General features: G+C 60.3%; 2 protein-coding genes across 2 annotated transcripts; both read left to right on the forward strand.

Moving 5' to 3' along the window:
• Nucleotides 1-658: 658 nt before the first annotated feature.
• BESB_016010 (DNA polymerase I domain-containing protein) lies at nt 659-10,500 on the forward strand (the record flags this gene model as incomplete). Its single annotated transcript, XM_029360316.1, has 13 exons — nt 659-902; nt 1,452-2,251; nt 3,015-4,053; nt 4,356-5,070; nt 5,332-5,440; nt 6,001-6,216; nt 6,677-6,769; nt 7,086-7,327; nt 7,776-8,064; nt 8,503-8,670; nt 8,976-9,165; nt 9,520-9,670; nt 10,296-10,500. The coding sequence occupies 13 exons, from the start codon at nt 659-661 to the stop codon at nt 10,498-10,500; spliced, it is 4,461 nt and encodes a 1,486-aa protein (XP_029216292.1).
• Nucleotides 10,501-13,524: 3,024 nt separating this feature from the next.
• BESB_016020 (uncharacterized protein) lies at nt 13,525-17,635 on the forward strand (the record flags this gene model as incomplete). Its single annotated transcript, XM_029360317.1, has 2 exons — nt 13,525-16,611; nt 17,027-17,635. The coding sequence occupies 2 exons, from the start codon at nt 13,525-13,527 to the stop codon at nt 17,633-17,635; spliced, it is 3,696 nt and encodes a 1,231-aa protein (XP_029216293.1).
• Between the last annotated feature and the right edge of the window lie 498 nt (nt 17,636-18,133).

The raw sequence follows: 18,133 nt of genomic DNA on the forward strand, positions 1-18,133 counted from the left end.
CAGGGCGCTACCTCCCTTTCAGAGATTTCTTCCGTTAGTTAGCTCTTTCTCACCCTCTTTTCCTGTTTTCGTCTCGCAGTCCGCGCGCAGAGACCCGCGGCTCGCCGCTTTCGACGCAGCCCGCAGACCCCGTGTCTTGCTCTCGGCTCTTTGCCTCTCGTAATTTTTTTTCGTCCGTTTTCCCCCCATCTTCGCTTCCCAACAGCGGAGGATTTCTCGCGGAGCCCGAGCTCCTCCTTGTCCTCGACTTGCAAGCATCTGGGCGCCGATTCATTCCCCCGCCGACCTTTTTGCGAGAGTCCTCGCCGCGCGGCAACTCGACAGGCTGGATCGTTTCCTCTCGACTCGAGACCGGCGCATGAGGCCTCGAAGGCGGGTTGAGAGCGCCTGCCGCCTGCCGCAGGCCGCATCTTCTTCCCTTCCTGTAGCCGTTTCCAAGCTTCTCAAAGGCGCGTGCAGAGGGCTCTGGAGCCTTCAGGTACTTTTCTCCGAGTCTCTCTCGCTCCTCTCGCGTGCGCTGCGTGTGTCCCCCCAGCAAAAGGCAGGCGCGCGCACTTTCGAGGCCGCCTGCCCTGCTCAAGCTTCGCATCTTGCGGCTTCTCTCTGTCGGTCTGAATGTCTTTCATCTGCATTCTTCTTATCCTTCCGTGTGGGGCGAATGAAGACGCATGCAAGCGCCTCCCTGCGATGGAGGTCTCTTCCTCTCGCGTCCGCGCTGCCTTCGCTGCCTTCTCCCGCGCGTCCTTCTCCGCTCCTTCGCGCGGCTCGTCGCACGCCACGACGGCGGGAGGCGCGCGATGACAGCGTGGAAACGGGTCTCTCGACAAAGTCGCGAAATGCCGCTTGTCCTCCGCACCCCGCTTCCGCGTCTTGCGGCTCTTCGTTGTCTCCTTCCTTAGGCGGTCCGCAGTCTCCAATGCGCGCCCTCGCCACGCTCTCTTCTTCTCGTTCTTTTCTCTCTCGGTCTGCCTCGACTCCGGTCTCGTCTCCCTCTCCTCCTCGCCTCTCGCGCGTCCGCACGCCCGCTGCTTCTGCGTCGTTTGTCGCTTCCGCGGTCTCTGCGACTCCCTCCTGGCCTAGGCCCTGTTCGAGGTGTTTTTCTTTCCGACCTCGCCGTTCACGCACATGTTTAGCCTCTTCACTTCTGCCTTCTCTCTTTCGCTCGCCTCTCTCTTCTGCTGCGTGCGCGCCTCTCCATTTTTCTGCTTCGCGTCTTTCGGCACGCACCTCTTCGTCCTCGTCCGCTGCCACCCCGCCCGGCGTCTGTTGTCTTTCCCTCGAGGCCTCGAGCCCCTTCTTTCCAGTTTGTTTTCCGCGACTGCCTCCTCAATCTGTTCTGCTGCTGGGTCGCCGCTTCTCTAATCGCCACTCCGCTTCGTTCTTCTCCTCCGTCTCGCCCTGCGCACTCGCTTCCTCAGCCGGCGGTGCCTTGCCTCCTTGTCCCCCTTCAGAGTTGCCTCGGGGGGAGGCCTCGCGGAGTTCGCTCGCCTCGGCGGACGAAGAAGGCGCTTTTTCTTCTCTCTTCTTCGCGCTGGACACGCCGGGTGAGGTGCTTGGCAGCGCGCAAGAGGCGGGGGTTCCATCCGCACGCGACGCCGGAGTCTCAGCCGCCGCGGTCGGAGAGGAGGAAGCGGAGGACGCACCACCTGCGCCGCGCGCCGCGTTCCGCCCGCTCGAAGCGCGCGAAGGGGTACAGAGCGACGCGCAGGAGGGAGGGACGCCTGAGGCGAGCCGCGAGTCACACGCGGCGAGTCGAAGCGCCGGCGACGGGCAGGGGGAATTAAACGCGCGGGGAGGCAGCGAAGGCTTGCGCGAAACGAACGAGAGATCGGCGCGCGAGAGAGAAAGAGATCGGAGGAAGCAGGCGGCGGAGGCGCTCGCCTCCAAGGCGACCGAGAACGCAAGGGGCAGCAAGAAAGCAGGAAAGAAAGCAAACGCGGCGCCAAATTCTCCCGCGCTCTCGGCGAGTCCTGCGGAGGAGGGGGGACTCGAGGCACAGGCGCAGGCGCAGCCGCGGGAGGGCGAGACCGCGCCTGAGGCGTCTGAGGCGGCTGAAGCTGGAAAAAAAGAGAAAAAAGCGAAAAAGGTGAAGAAGGAGGAGAAGCCGAGGAAAACTGCCAAGAGGCGAGACGTAATATTCGACCCAAAAGAGGCCTGGCAGGCGTTCCTCGCGGCTCCGGAAAACGGCATTTCCTCCCTCAGCGCCTACGAGGCGCGCGCAGCAAGCGACACCAGCGACGACTATCACGAGGTCAGACAGCACGCAGCGCAGGCGGCTCAGAAACCCGAAAAAGCGGAGAGAGGCCCCGGTCGCGACGCCAAACCAGAAGTGGAATAGAGAAGAAAGGGGTGACTGCGGTATCGTTGCAGAATCCTGCGCCTGCCGGTGTGGAGGTGGCTGCGAGGAGCCTCTGCAGCGAGACGGGTTGATTTCGTTGTGCGCTTCCTTCGAATCTCCGCGTGTTCCCGACCGACTCCGCCAATTATACAGAAGTCTCCACACGAATGATACTAAGCGAGCGTGTCCCTTCGCTTCTAACATCCGCCCCCCCCCCCCCCCTCTGTCACGTGCTAACTCCTCAGAGTCATGTGTTGTCCTTCGTAACCGGAGTTTCATAGGGGAGTATCTCTGCTGCGGCCGCAGTCTTCGAGTGAAATCTAGCGCGTGGAGTCTCTGCCCGCGGTTAGGCCTCTCATGAGCCTACAACGAACGCGGGAGTGAGAGAGCGGCGCGGTTTCGAGGCTGCGAAGTTCTTCTCCATCGACTCCGCCTCTCGCCGCCTCACTCCGGGCTCGCGCGTCATTGTGTATTATCCTGACGAGTGGTGTGTCTCCGACTTGATTGCACGCGCTCATTTTGATGTGCGGGTATTAAACGAACGAAGTTCTGTTTTGCTAGAATGGTTTCGAGGACGCGCCAAATATCCGCGAGTCTATTCGGTCTGCCTGTCTCTCCCGCGTTTTTTCATCGCCGTGCCTCGAGTCTGCTGAATCGTCTCTGGTGCGTGTCGCAGGCCCGTGTCGTCGTCGGAAGCGCTGAGGAGCTCGACCGGCTCCTGCACGCGCAGTTTGTCCTCTCCGCGGCTTTTCGTGCTTCCCCCCACGTCACGCAGACCGCGAGTCTCGCGCCTCCCGCCGCCCCGCCCTTCGCATGTAGCCAGTTTCCGGCGCCCGCCGCGCCGCAGCCTGCGAGTCTGCAGTCTGTGACGCTGCAGTCTTCAGCTCCGCCGCAGGCATCGCCTCCGCGCAGCCGCGCTTCCTCGCGCGCGCTGCCGCCGTGCGCGCCGCCTGCGGGCGCGACGGCGGTAGGCGTCGCGGCTGGCTCGCCGCGCTTTTCTTCGCTGGCGAGCGGAGGCGGCGCCTCGTCTGCGAGGGGAGGGCTGGGCGAGGCGTTCCCGCAGGCGAGCCTCGGCACGCTGCTGTGTCTGTTCGAGGACGGCACTTCGACGACGCGGTCGTCGAAGCGCCTCGCGGAGGCTCGCTACCTAAACCGCACCTACCGCTCGCGCTTCCCCGAGCCCGTCGCCTTCCTCCTTTCCCTCGCTGCAGAGCAAGGACCGGCGCCTGACGCCGCGGAACAGCCGCGCGGAGGCGGCGCAGCCTCGGAGCAGGGCGTCAGCGGGGCGCAGTCCCTCGCGGCGGGTGCCCATGAGAAGGCGATTCGCGCGAAGCACTTCCGCTGGTTGCATGTGCTGCTCCCCTGCAATCCGCGGCTGTTTGGAGGGACTCTCGCCCTCGGCGCCCTCGCCAACGCGGATGGCGCATGCGCGTCGGCATCTGCGGCCTTCGCGCCCGGCGGCTTCGCCTCGGCTTCGCCCTCGCTGTCTCCGTCGCCCTCGTCGTCTTTCGTGCCGTCTGCAGCCGCTGCGTCTTCGGGTGCTGCGTCTTCGGGTGCGCCGCCTGAGGCGGAGGGCGACTTCGCGCAGCGCGTCTGGAGTTTCCTGCGGCTGCTCGCCCACGTCGATGGCCTGATGCTTCGCAGCGGCGGCCCGCTCTTCTGCTTCTCCGCTCAAGACACGCTGCGCCCGCTGCTGCAGAGATTCCCCCGAGACGGTGAGGGAATCACTCGAAAGCCACGGCCTGGACCCGCCCAAGCCGCCGCCAGAACCGGAGGCAGCGGCTTTCTCTCAAGTTCCAGGGGTTCTCGGGACATCCACTTTACGGTTCAGGGTTCTCTAGACGACTCGCTGCAGCGGGGTCGGCGAGTGTGGGGGGGTGGGGGGGACGCGCGCGCGAGTGCCTCTGCTGGGTGGCTGGCGGCTCTGTTTCGCGTGTGTGTGTCTGTGTGTGTATGTTTCCCCCTCCGCTTCGCTGACTGCCTCTCCTTCTTTGCCTTGCGACGGCTGTCTGCTCAGTGCTGAGTTTCCGCGCGCTGCTGGACGGCAGCCTCGTCCACTGGCTGCTTCACCCCGACGCGCCAGTGGACTCTGCGAAGCCCGGAGCCCTGGAACAATGCGTGGCGTTCAACGAGGCGGAGGCGCGGCGCCTCGACCCCGCGCTCGCCCTTCCGGTCTGGCCGCCGCTGGCGCCGCTCGCCACTTCGCCGCCGCCGAGCCTCGCGAGCAGCGAGGCAGACGCCGCGGACGAAGAGAAGAAGCTCCAAGGCGTAGACGCTGCGGGGGGGGAGGGCGGTGCGAAGAAGAAAAAGGCAAGAAAGCCAAAGGCTGTGCGGCAGCGGAAGGCAGAGGAGCTCCTCGAGCTCACAGAGCCCAGCCTTGTGGCCTTCAAGGTGAGGCGCTCGGTGCAGAGAAATGGAGACGGAGAAACCGCTTCCGGCGTCGCATTCGCCCGCGAGCGGGGAAGGTGCGGGGCTGGGGGGGGAGGCGGCCTCGGGCCTCGCCTGGGCGCAGGGTTTTCATGTCTTCGCGTTGAGGCCTTTCTCTGCAGCTTTGCGGCGTTCTTCGGTTTCTTGTCTCAGGAGGAACTGGAGGCGACGGCGGCAGACAAAGGCGCCGCGGGAGTGTCTTCTTCAGCGAGCTTCCACTGGCACAGGGTGTTTCGAGACGCCGCACTCCTCACGCGACTCTCCCTCGCGGCGCGGCATCTTCTCCGAGAGAATCAACTCGTCAGGTGAGCTTAGCACCGCTCTATACATATATATACATGTTTAGCTATACAGATATGTATGTAGTGTGTGTCGCAGGTTTGGCTTCATGCCTCGCGTGCTGCGGCTCTCTCGCTGTCTTGTTTGGCGTCATTCGCCTCATGCGCCACGGCGGGCGCCTTCGAGGCTTCGCGCAATTCGAAGTTCAGTTTCCGGCGCATGGTAGGCCCGCTCGTCGCCCAGACTTGGTCTCGCTTTGCCTCTTCTTTGTCTCTCTTGTTTATCAGGCCGCTGTTGACTCAGGAGATCCCTGTGGCTGCGCTTCTCGCGCTTCTCGACGTGACCGGCGTCGCCATCCAGCCGCAGGCGTACGAGCGGCTCAAGTCCTCCCTAGATGTAAGCCGGAATGAAAAAGCTTGAGTCGAAAGAAGTCGCGCGCAAAAAGAAATGTTTGGGTTAAATACGAGCTGCGGCGGCCGCTGCGAGGCACGTCCGCTGGCGTACGACTGGAGAGGCGATAGGAGGAAACGCGGAGGATCGCCGAGACTCGTTCGAACGTCACGTGGATAGTCCGGCGGCTTCTGCTGTCCCTCGGGTCCGCGCGCATGCGCGCCTCTATCTCCATAATATCTCGCCTTACCGGCCGCGCGACTATGCATTTACCAGAAGTAGATGGCCCCATGCGTGTCACATATTCAGCGCATGCGGCTTATTCGTTTTCCAGCAACTCGCTCATGCACATATATATACACATATGCATAGATACATGTATGTACATATATATACGTATATATATGTATGCATGCATTGATGTCTGTGTACCTCTCTTTCTGTATATCTATATATATGTATATCATACCCGCCCCTGCGATGCTGGAGTGCATCCCTAACGCTGCACGCCTGCACACCCATGTTTTTATTTATTTTTTTTGGTTGGTTGTTGTGCGTGTGATCAGGCTGCGCTGGTGGCCTTGGAGAGGGAAGTGAATCGCGTCGCAGGCACGTCTTCGCCGGTTCAAGTCGCGTCCCCTGCACAGCTCTCCAAGCTCCTTTTTGACGACTTGGCGCTGCCGCTGCCCGGGCGAGCTGTCGCTGCAGTCAGCGGCAGTCGCCCGCGCCGCGCGCCTGCGAAGAATGTCTCTGCGCGATCGACTGCCGAAGAAGTTCTCCAGGTACGAAATCGCGTCCCGCTTCGAGGCTGCAAGCTGTTTGGCGTTGACTGGGCCTCATCATTTGCCGACCGTGCCTGGGCGACGGCTTCTGCTTCAGCTTCCGCAGCTGGCGGGGTCACGCGCCGAGAGAGTGCGCGCGACCGGCTGGGTTTGAAAAGCGATTTTTCTCGGTTCGGCTCTGCGACACTCGCGCAGGCTCGACGGCGCCGTCACAGCATGCATGCAAACACCTACATAGTCATACACGTATGCATATATACACATGCACATGCAGAGGAATATTTGCCTGTAGGTGCCTATATATGTATATATGTAGGTATGTATATATGTATGTATGTACGATGTGTTTTGTGTTTTTTATGCGAGGCTGTGTGCGCACTGTCGACGCGCAGCTCTGCGCTGGCGTCCACGCGAGAAGCGCGCGAGTTTGCATGCGACGCTTTTTTTTTTGGCATTTCAGGAAATCGCGGATCTGCACCCAGTCGTGCCTCTAATTCAGAGCTTCCGGTCGCTGGCCAAGCTGCGGTCGACGTATGTCGAGAGCACGGCAGCGGTGAGTCCGTTTCTTTTCTTTATTACTTTTCTCTTCGCTCGGACCTCTTGATCTGTCCTCTTGAATCATTTTCCTACTCCCCTCACGCTTCGCTTCCTGCCGCCGTCAGGCGTAGATTGCTTTGCGGACTATGCGGTTTGGCCTCCCCGCCGCGTCCTCGCGCCGTCGTTTCCGCGTCTTCTCGCAGCTCTCGCAGGCTTTGCTTCATTCTGTATCGAGTGTCGCTGCTTTCTTCTCAAAAACTAGGAGGACGAAGGGAAGCGTCAAGTGTCGTAAGGCCGAGCGAGGAGATTCTGTTTCCTACGCGTGTGCGCAGCTCTCGCTCTCCTCGACGTGCCCGCTGAGCGCACAGGAGGGCGCGGCATTCAAAGTCGCCTTCAAAATCTACGACGAGATCGCGCCGAAGCGAGCTTCCTGCAGCGGCGAGCCCGGGGCCTCACAGGGGGCCTGCGCAGAGACTGCGGAGCGAGGCGAAGGAGAAGACGCGACGGACGAGCTCTGCGTCTTCGCAGACGCCGCGCGAGACTACCCTGCCCTCTATCCCACGCAGCATCCGCGGTGAGATGCAACGCTAAGCGCGCCCACTGCCGTGTCGTGGGTCTGCGTTCTGCATCGTCTCCTAAACTCTGCGTAACGGGTGTTTCAAATGAAGGTCCTCTAGCATTCAATAAAGAGCCTCGTAGCCCACTGAATTGCCCTATTTAATTTCATTTCGCGGAGTCGGCTTTGCTTTTTTTTAACTTTTCGGCGTCTTCTCTGCGGTGGACCTTCGTGGAAACCGCTGGATTCTTTCGCATGCGTGAGGTATAGTAGACGCGCATGTTTCCTTACACGGTTGCATCAAGCGCCTTGCGAGAGTAGAGTGTGTCTCTGCTCATCATCTTGGCAGAGCGTCTGAGCTGTCGCGCGGGCGAGGCAGGTGTTGCTGTAGGCGGTCTTTTTTACTTGGATTGTTCCACATTTTTTCCGACTTTCTGTTTTTTCTTCTGCACGCATCTCGGAACAGAATGTTCACGCGGTGGAATCAGACGCGGACTGTCACGGGGCGGCTGTCATCTTCGTATCCAAATCTGCAAAACATCCCCAAGGTCATGGAGCTTCCGTCTCCCTCTTCTCTCGTCTCGTCTCTCGCTGCGGAGTCTGCCTCGTCGCCCGCGGCTGCGCACTCGGCGCCTTCGGTCTTCTCTCACCTGCCGCGGAACGTCAACTGCCGAGACGCATTCCGCGACGACGCTCAGGACGGCTCATCGGTTCTCATCGCTGCCGACTATGCCCAAATTGAAATGCGTCTTTTGGTAGGCCAGACCGCCTATGCCAATGACGGATGCTCAAGGTCTATCCCACTTAATTGGTTCAGCAGGGACATGGAAGGGGACGTGCGCGCGCCCTCGCGGCTGTTGAGCGCGTGTTGGGGGTTGAGAAATGCGAGAGAGGAAAGCGCGATTCTTGTCTTCTCCTCGCGCCCCTGTTCGCCTCTCTCCGCTTTCTGTAGGTCTCTGCGTTTTTCTTCTTTTTGTCCTCGCAGTCGCGTAGCTTGTCTCGGTTCGCTGTGTCTTCCTCCTCCCGGCGGCGCCTCGTCGCCGTAGCTCGCCAGCTTCCGATCAGTGGGAATCCGAGGCGTCGTTTTCGTGCGTTTCGCGCTGCGGCTGACCGGCAGCTCGTCTGCGGGCGGGGTCGGACCTCCTGTTGAGGCGCAATCCATTCTTTCCAGTTTTTTCCGTTTTTTCCGGCAGGCGCACTTCTGTGGAGCGGGTCCCCTTCAGTCGCTGTTGCTCGGTCGCGCGGTGTCGGGTTGCGGGCGCGAAGCCGACACCAACGAGCCCGTCGACCTCTACAGAGAAATGGCCGCCTTATATGCGGATATTCCTTCCAATCAGGTCACCAAAGACCTGCGCGACAAAGTGAGCTGCCGCCGCGAACGCGCGAAGGCAACGAACTCGCAACTGCACTTGTGTCGCGCGCCTTCCTCTAGGCCTACCGGCCCTACGTAGCTGGAAACTGATTTTACTCAAATCATCTGCATATATCGATATATAGCTACGCATCAATACATATATACATCTGTATCTATGTATCTATATCTTCGATGCGTGTTTGGGCGATGTGCTTGGTCGGTCGCGAGGCGTCTCGCCGATGCACTTTTCTTGGCGGCGCGCGTTTCAGCGTGTGGATTGAGTCGTTGTCTCTCCGTATTTTTTGTTGGCAGGTCAAGGTCACGTGTTTGGCGTTGATCTACGGTAGCGGGACTTGCACCATCGCGCGACAGATGAACATTTCTCTCGCGGCGGCCTCTGCGTTCCGCTCGAAGTTTCTTTTTGTCTTCCCAGACGTCTCGCAGTTCATTCGCAGCATCATCGCCAAGGGCCGCGACGACGGATTCGTCACCACGCTGACTGGTGAGCGCGCAGGACACCCCTGCACCCACGCCAGACTGCATCTACCTATCTGTATAAATATTTATTAGTTTGTATATTTATATTTGCATTTCTATTGCACTGGCGTGTGAAGGCGCGCGCGACGCTGTCGGGAGGGCCTCCACTCTGCGTTGCGGAGGGCGCTGAGGGAGCGAGGGGAGTCCATGGGGAGACGCGGCTAGCGAGATGTCGTTTGGGGAATGCCTTTTTTTTGTTTTCTTCACCTTGAGGGCGTCTGGCTCATGCAGCGCAGCGTGGTTGCGTCAAGGCAGGCAAGACTTCGCGGCGTGAGCGGATCGCTGAACTTTTTTCTTGGTTTTTTGCGATTTTCCGCAGGGCGCCGCCGCTACATTCCTGAGGCAAAGAGCAACAATAGCCACGTGCGTGCCCTCGGCGAACGCCTCAGCGTCAACAGTTGCATTCAGGGTTCCGCGAGCGACCTGATGAAAATCGGCATGATGCGCCTGCAGGCCGAGCTCCTCGCCCAGTAAGACTTCCTCCCTTTGCCCGAAAGCCGTGTTGAGAAAAGGCGCTTTTCGCCCTCTGTACCCATGCATAAACATACATATCTACATACATACATAATATATCTATTATTTCTCGAAGTATCTGTGCATATAGCTCGGTGTACGCATGCACTTATGTCAAGATTCGTTTGCATTTTGGCGGTGGGGAGCGAACGCCCTGCGTTGCATCCAGAGTGGGATGTGAGAGCTCAGATTTGTGAACGTCTTTTCCGTCGCAGGCAGAGGCTCTAGCTTTGGCTTTGCTGCATACACGCATGCATGTATACCTTCGGCGTTCATCGCAGGGAAAGCGTTTTCACTCCTCGAGAGCTCTCCTGTCCGCAGCGGCAGACGCAGATGCAAATGATCATCAGCAACCCGTCAGATTTCTGTGTGCAGCGTTGGGTGCCTTCTGCAGGTTGTCTCTCGTTCTTTGGCCCCGAGTTGCATGCTTTCTCTCTCTGCATCGATTCGACACACATTCCGTCTCTGTGTGCTGTCTGTCGCCCTGAGACAGCGTTCGTTCCTCGTTGTCTTCGCTGCGCTGCGCCTCTCGCGTCGTTGCGTGCATGCTTCGCTGCTCGCTGTTTTTTTCCGTTTTTTCAGTCCGTGGGACCCCGCGTGCCTTCCGCCGCGTTTGCTGCTCTCGGTGCACGACGAGCTCGTGCTCCACTGCGCACGTATCCATTTGGATCCTCTCGCGAAAATGATCAAAACGTGCCTCACGCAGGACATGCCAGTAGATGTCCCCCTCGACGTCTCCATCAGCGCAGGACCGACCTGGGGCGCTCTCACGAAACTCGCCGTCTAAAGGCCGAATTCTGCTTTCTTGTAGGCTTCCACATCCTTTATGTTTCTATATGTATATGGACTTCTGGGTGATCTCGCGTCTGAACGCATCTGTCCACATATATATTTATAGGTGTATGTATGTATACGTGTATATAGGTGTGTACATATGTATGTATATATATATACATATATATGCCTATATATTTATATGTATGTTGGGGGGGAGGGGAGATCTAGCGCGTTTCTCCGCGCGCGGGAGGTCAAGTCGCTTCGCGTCAAGACCGGTGCTGTGCGTAATTACGCATGCGTGAAGTAGGGGGCACGTCGCGCATGCAAGCACTTGGGGTGCAGGTCTCTACGCGTGTTTAGATAGATAGATTTTTGTGAAAAGTAGACGTATAGAGATATCTGGGCTTTTTATATAGGCATCTGTGGGTATGTGAGCGTTTATTTCTCCGTATCTCTGTGTGTGTTCGCATGACTGTGTTGTGCGGGAGTTGCGTGAAAGACGGGCTCGTCAACGCACTGCTGGCTCCCAGGCCCGCCCGCGCCGCCGGCGGAGGTTCCTCCGCGTTTTCGGTCTTTTTGCTAAACCCTAAACCCTGACGCTATCACTCGCGCCGAGGAGGCGTACATTTCGTCGTGTGCGGAGAGAAGGCAGGTGTCTTCGTAGTTTGAACAGAAGGTTTTCCTTTTTCTTCTTCCTTCTACGATTTTTTGCGTTTTCGCGCGGTCTCACCGTCCGCAGATCGCTTCGCTCCTTGTCTCTCTTTCCTCCGTTCGAGGCGTCCCGCTCTTTTCTTTGGTTTTATTTTAACCGATACTCTCTCGCGTTGTCTTCGTCACGACCGCTATTTGAAGGTCTCCGCTCGTCGCGACTGCTCTCTGAGAAGCCTCGCCTGCGTGCAGCGACTCTCCCTTTTGCAAGGTCACTCGTTAGGTTTAGCAAGTTTTGTTTTTAGCCTGAAGAAAGAAAAAGCAGGAGAAGCAACGCTTCTGGTGCACAGAACTTTCCTTCAAGCCCTTTCACATCCCTCTTCAACGCGGAGAGTTCGCGGAAGTATTTCAGCTTGAAACCGACATTGGGCACGGTTCAGGGCTCGAACCCGACGCGGAATCACAGCATGCAAAATCTGCCAGCCGTGTTTCGAATCTTGACACCAGGAAGCGACGAGAGACTAGCACACAGCGTCGCGAATCTCGTCTTTTCTTGGCACCAATATGAAATACACCATGCTTTTCCCCCGATTCTGCAGCATCAACGATCTATCCACGCGGATTCCTCCTCATGTGCGAGTTGAGGGGACTCCAGAGGTTCGTTCTCTCCCTCTGAAGCGACGCAATGGTCACAATGAACGCATCTTAGCCGACTGTCACGTTTTCCTCGGTCTATTCGTCATTCATAATCGACTGGAACAGATAGTTCTAGCCATGTGCGCTGCGTTCAAGTAGGCGTTTTGCTGGAGAGAAGGCACTTTGAGGCAACGCGAGTTTGCGAGGCCGCTGGAGTTCCCCGAGGAGGTCAGTTCGAGCACGCCTTGCGCAAAAACAAAGATCCATAGGGCCCCTCGAAGGCAAGCGATGCGAAATCACTTAGTCCAGTAAAAGGATACAGACACGGCCGCCCGCTTGTGAGTCCGCGCTGTGAGGAATCCAGCAGCCACAGAAATGCCGCGAAGGCGAGCGCTGGCGTCCCAGACAACGTTCGTGACGAGCTGCGAAGCGGGGTATGCGTGTCTGTATAGGGTTCGAAGGTTTTTGGTCGCGGAAAGTTGCCTCGCATGTTTCACGTGTCTTAACTCGGTTAGCGTTTAGGGTTTAGCAAGTCTTCTCTTCTCCGGGCACACTTCTCGCTGCCTCCGTGGGCGGCGACTCGACTTTCACGGCCGCGTGCCCCAGAGAGGAAAAAACGAGTGCCTCTCTGTGTGTTCAATCGCGAGCCCTCCCGCGAAACCAGCTTACGTGAAAAGGACTTTCTTTGCAGTTGAGTCAAGTGAATTCGGTCCATTTTTCTCGCAAGGCATGCGAGCTGGGAGTCTCGACGTCGCCTCGCCACGGCCGACTCGAGCACGAGACAAAGGAGACAAAAGCCTGCGTCCCTTTTTGACGAGGAGACCGTTTAAGCGCCTGGACTTTCGTTTTTTGCGTTTGCTCAGGACCAGGTGAAACAAGCCAAGCGGTCGTGTCTCCTCTCTGCATGCACGCGCTGTCGATACAGCTGACACGTGTCCAGCTTTGCGACAAAACGGCGATTTTTGAGGATCTATAATCGGAATTTTAAAAGTGACTTGGTCCGCAAAAGCCTCCTCGTGTTCTTCATACGGCTGAGTGAGGGCGTTTCTGCTGATTTTTTTTTCGCCAGTTATTCGACTGTATGCAGCGCTCGGGTCGCGACCAACTCACGCCGCTCTCGCGAAGCTAGAGAACCCTAGCGAGGCGCGCGAGACGAGGAAAAGGAGAAACGCGTGAGAGTCTGTCACCGACACACACGTGTCGCTTGCAGCTCGTCCTCGAAAACGGCGGTATCGATAGGCTTTCTGCGCTCGTGGTTGTCGCCTCGCGTGAGCCGGCGGAGGCGCGCGAGAGCGGCAGACCGCAAATGGATTCATTTTCTCACTGCAGTCTCGCAAATGAAACCGTTGCCGGTAGGGTATGAAGCGGCAAACCGCCTTCCATATGTCTGCACAAGTCAGCGATCATTCTGCGGTTTGCTACGCGACAGGAGGCGTGTTGTCTCGAGGCTTGTTCAGCCTCAGGAACTGCCTTTGTCTGCGGAGAGAGGGCGTGGAACAAACTGGAGACAGGTCGAGGCGCTGAGGACGCGAAACGAAGGACGCCCCCCCCCCCCAAAAAAACGGGCATGCGAAGTCGGGGATCCACGGCGTTCCTGGAGCCGGCCGGCGCTTGCCTCGATGCCGCAGAGTTTTCCGCGACCCCTCCGCCGCAGCGGGCGCGTGAAGGCGCGTAGAAGCGGCGCAGATATCGTCGAGTGAAGAGATGTTCGACCTATTCCGGGCCGCACGCGGAGAACCGCTGTCAAAAAATGGCATTCTCATCCGGCCTCTGCCTGCGGAGGCCGTGCCTGCCTGAGGCCGCCTCTGTGAAAGCTGGTGAGGCTCGCAGCCGGCGGCCTGTGCGGCTCGATTCTCGCCGCCTCTCCTCTGCATCTCTCTACTCTTCGGTGCTCGCTTGCACCTGTTCTCGCTTGCCGCCGCTGCCTTCTGCTCCAGCCTCCGCCGTAGACCTTCCTCAGTCTGCACCGCCGACGCGCGTCGTTTGTCTCGCGTCATGGCCCGTGGCGCCTGCAGCGCCCGTCGGCGCGCCTTCGCCTTCGTCGTCTTTTCTGCCTTGCTTTGCGGGCGCCAGGCCTTTCAGGCCTTCGCCTTGCCCTGCGTTTTCGGCGCTCTCGGCTGCGCAGTCTCCGTCGTCGCCTCTGTCTCGCGCGATGTCCGTGCGCGCTGCTTCGTCTGCGTCTTCGGCCTCGCTGCTCGCCAAAACGGCGCCGGCTCGGCGTGTACCTACACCGGGCGCGAGCGAGCTGAAGGGAAGAGACTCGAAGCCGCTCCCCTCGGCAGGCTGCGCGCTCGCTCTCGCGCTTCAGCGTCTGGCGCTCGGCCGCAAGAAGCGACACGCGCGACAAAAAGAGGAGGAAAGTGGAGCGGTCTCGCACCCGCAAGATGCGTCGCTCAGGAGCGCGGCGAAAGGAGACGCGGGGAGAGGAGGCGCTTCCTGGGGGGAAGCCGAAGACGCCGAGATTGCGAAGACGCTCGCCGAGCTCGCTGCGTTGATCCATAGAGCCGCTGCCGCAAACGCGACGCGAGTGGTGCAGCACTTTCCTGCTTCTCCTTTGTCGTCTGAGTCCGCTCGTGCTGCGGCGTCTGCTTCTGCGCTGCCTCAGTCTCCAGATGGCTTCCCGGCACTCGCCTCGCCTTCGTGCGAGCGGGTTTTGCCTCCCGCTCCGTTCTCTCCGCCCTCCGCTCTGCGTGCCTCGACCTCTGCGGGGGAGAAACAGCCCACGCCGCTCCAGTGCTGTGTGGCGCTGCATGCGTGCGCGACGCTCCTGTCGCAGTCTCGGCTTCACCCTCCCGCCGAAAGGAGAGAGGCGCCGAGCGGGGGGCGCGCAGAGGCGATCGCCTGCCTGGAGCGACAGCTCGTCTCCTCGCGCCTCGCCGCGGACGCCTCCCCCAGCAGGGTTGAAGAGGCGCGGAGGCTCTTTCGGCAGTCGACTGAGGCAGAGGAAGGCGAGCGCATGCGCCGAGGCGGAGGAGATAGCGACGCAGCCGCCCTGCATGCGGCGCTGCAGCGGGAGGCAGAGTTCGTTTCGAAGGCGAGCGAGCTCGACTGGAGCCGTCTGCCCCTGTATCCATTTCTCCCTTCTAGCGCGCACTCAGCGGCTGTCTCTGCGTCTTTGCCTTCGCACGCAGCTCCGTGTCAGTCGGGGCCGGGTTCAAGTGCAGAGTCTTTTTCTTCTTTTTCGCCATCTGCCTCTCTGCAGTTTTCTGCGTTTAGCTCTCCGAGTCTGCCCTCCTCCTCGCTGGCGCCGCCTCCTTCTTTTTTTCTGTCCGCGTTTCCTCCCGCGGTGCTGCTGCGGCATGTGACGGCGCTGTTAATCCAGCGCGCCTTCGCGCTGCTTCACCTTTGCTCCGTGAAGCAGCTGGTTTTGCTTACGAGCGAACTGTCGCGGCTGCTTCCTCTTCTGCCGTTTCCTTCTTCAGCGGACCAGGTGGAACTCTACAGGCACGCGCTGGCGTGCCGCGTGCGCGAAGAAGAGGCACACAGGCGCGTCTACCTGGAGAAGAAGCTGCGAAGGAGCCGAGAGAGGAGGCAAAAAGAAAAAGAAAGGCAACGTGCTCAGCGGGACTGCATTTCCTCGGTAGTGACTTCGCATTCCTCTTCGGCTGCGCCTCCCCCTCCAAGCGGTGAACGCGAGGGAAGCCGAACTCCGGAACCTGCAGGTGCCTCGCTTTCGCGCTCGGGCGCTGCGTCTGCGCAGACGGCTGCAAGCGACTCGCCCAGCGCAGACGTCAAAGAAGAGTCTCCAGGGGGCAACGGCGGAGAGGTTTATTTTGAGGGAGACGCATGCGGTGAGACGCCTCGAGTTTCGAGGGCGCGCCTCCTCGCCTCGCGGGTCTCCGCGACCTCTCGCCTCGCGGCTTCCTCGCCGGCGGAACTTTCGAAGAGTCCGAGCCTCGCCGCAACTTCGCCCGCTTTTCAGGCGCACAGGCTTGCAGCGAGTACGCTGCTTCTCCTCGTGCTGCGGCGCCTCGCGCTTCGCCAGCGGAAGCGAAAAGCCTCTGAGGCAGAGACCCTCTCTCCACGCGCCCTCGCCGCCCTCGCGCACGCCGTCGCGGCTCTCTCCGCCGAGAGCGTGCAGTTGCTGCAGGAGGCTGACCGCGCGCAGGCAACCGCCAGAAGCGGCAGCGCGCGGCCGCCTGACATCGACGCAGAGATAGAGAGCGCGAAGGAGGGCGATGGCGAGGAAGACGAAGCAGCCAGGCGCCTGCCGCTACCTCTGAAGCGTACATCGGGTGGGGGGGAGATGCTGGATCGGAAACAGGAGGCGCTGGGGAGCCTGGCGAGCGAAGGCGGCGCGACCCGCGAGAGGGACTGCATCGGCGTGAAGGAGTGGAGTTTCAGGACGCGACGCGAGCGGCGTACAGAGCGCGGGAGGAGAATCGTCGATCTCTCTGCCGGCAGCGAGTGCGGTCTCTCTCCGTCAACGCAGTCTCCCCCAGGGCGCGCGCTCGGTCGCGCGCCTCGGCAGCTGCCGCCGACTTTACATTCCGCGTCGCCGCCTTGTACGCCTGCGCGGGCGGGTATCGCCTCTCCCGTGCTTACCTCGGACGCGTCGGCGCCGTCGCCTTCGCTTGCGAGATCGTCTGAGGCTGAGGAGAGTCCGGCGCGCTTCGCAGCGCGCGTCGCGGCGGAGGCAGGCGCACTCGGCTGCGCACTTCTCTTGAGGGGGGAGAGGCGCAGCAGCGGAGACGAGGAAGCCTCGTTTTTCTTCCAGGCGTGCCTCAGGCAGCTCGAGCGGTTCCAAGCGAAAGACGCCGCGATGCTGCTTCGCGCCCTCGTCAGACTGAAGGCCTTCCCGGTCGCCGTCGGCGCGACTCGCACCAAGCCGTCAGAGGTGGGATTTCATCTGCCTGATGTCAAGGCGCAGAGGGAAAACGATTTTCGTCAGGGGTTCACGTGTCTGTCCCGCGTCTCAGGCTGTGGATGCACGCCGAGGGTCCGCGCCTTCTGCACTCCGATAGGCCAGGAGTCGCGCGGAGGCAGCGACCCTGCCGAGTCGTCGCATCCCAGACGCGCCCGTCGGGAGGGAGGTTTGTTTCTGCGGTGCGCTATCCACCTTGCGTGCAACGATTTGGGCTCTAGACAGCCTGCAGGGTTTGGTTTCCGGGCGCCTCGCGGAGTGCACAGTGTCGGGGGGCGGATGCGCGGAAGACGCGAGAAGGCACGACCGAGGGATGCGTGTAGAGCGTCTGAGAGTGTCTGCAGTGTCCGCTGTGTGGTGCCTTCTGCCTTGTGCGCCTTCTTTTCAGCTGCTTCGCCGTCTGCCGCTTCGCCTCGTTGAGCTGGTGCCCAGGATGTCTGCCGCGGAGCTTTCGCTTCTCCTGCCTTCGGTTTTCTCGGTGTGCTTCGCGTGCTTCAAGGCCGCCAACCCGCACTGTGCTGTGGCGCTGCCGAAGCAAGGAGAGAAGCATCTTTTCTCCTCTCTGCGAGCGGGGGAGAAAAGAGAGGAGAACTTCATGATGCAAACGGCGTGTTTGCTGCCGCCTTCGCCGGTGTCGGCTCGCGCCTCCGTCCTCGCGGCGGCTGCTTCGCCGCCCGCATCGCAGCGAAAAGAAGACAAAAGGAAGACAGGACGCGCCGAACTCGCGCACGCCAGCGAGCCACGCCAAGGGGGCGACGGCAACGGCAGCAAGCAGAAGGAAGAAGACTGGCTTCAGGCGACTCGCGCTTGGTCTGCCGTCGTTGAGGTAGCTGAACAAAGATGCGTGTACCTCACGATGGTGGACGCTGAGCTGCGCCAGCGAGAGGCGGAGGCGCGAGGCCTCAAACAGGGTGTCGCGGGAGACGGCCTAACGGCGAACAGGCACACTGACACTGACAAACTCCGAGACGCTCTGTCGAGCTTCTACGCGCGGTAGGTCGGACACAGCGCCGTGGAGGCTTGCGGCGACGAGCTCGCCATACTCGCGCGCGAAGCGGAGGTCGAGCGCGCGCCCCCCCGCAGATCAATTGAGGCTAGCGAGGCATGCCGCGACCCTCGACTTCAGAGAAAAAGAGAGAGGAAAGCGCACAGTGTGCGTCGGTAGCTGCTTAAGGGAGGTGTTCGCTGCAGCAGAGCACACAAGCTGAGAGTGTCGCCTGTGAGCGCTCGCCTCTGCCTCTCGAGCGGCACGTTCATCTGCCCGCCACGCGCGGAAACTAAGGCTGCAGGGGGGCAGAGCTTGTGTGATTCCGACAATGGCAGGCTTCTGCGGCTCTGCGCTTCACGCAAAGTGTCGTTTGTGCTTCGGCGATTTCCGCAGGTTGCAGGTTCTCCGCGCCGACCTCTCCTCTGCCAGGAAAAAGTGACGGCGACAGCCGCTCGGGCTCTTAAAAGCTCCACACGACAGATGAACCCAATCTTTTTTCGTCTGCAC

Source organism: Besnoitia besnoiti, chromosome X, assembly GCF_002563875.1.
Source record: "Besnoitia besnoiti strain Bb-Ger1 chromosome X, whole genome shotgun sequence".
NCBI classification, from domain to species: domain Eukaryota; phylum Apicomplexa; class Conoidasida; order Eucoccidiorida; family Sarcocystidae; genus Besnoitia; species Besnoitia besnoiti.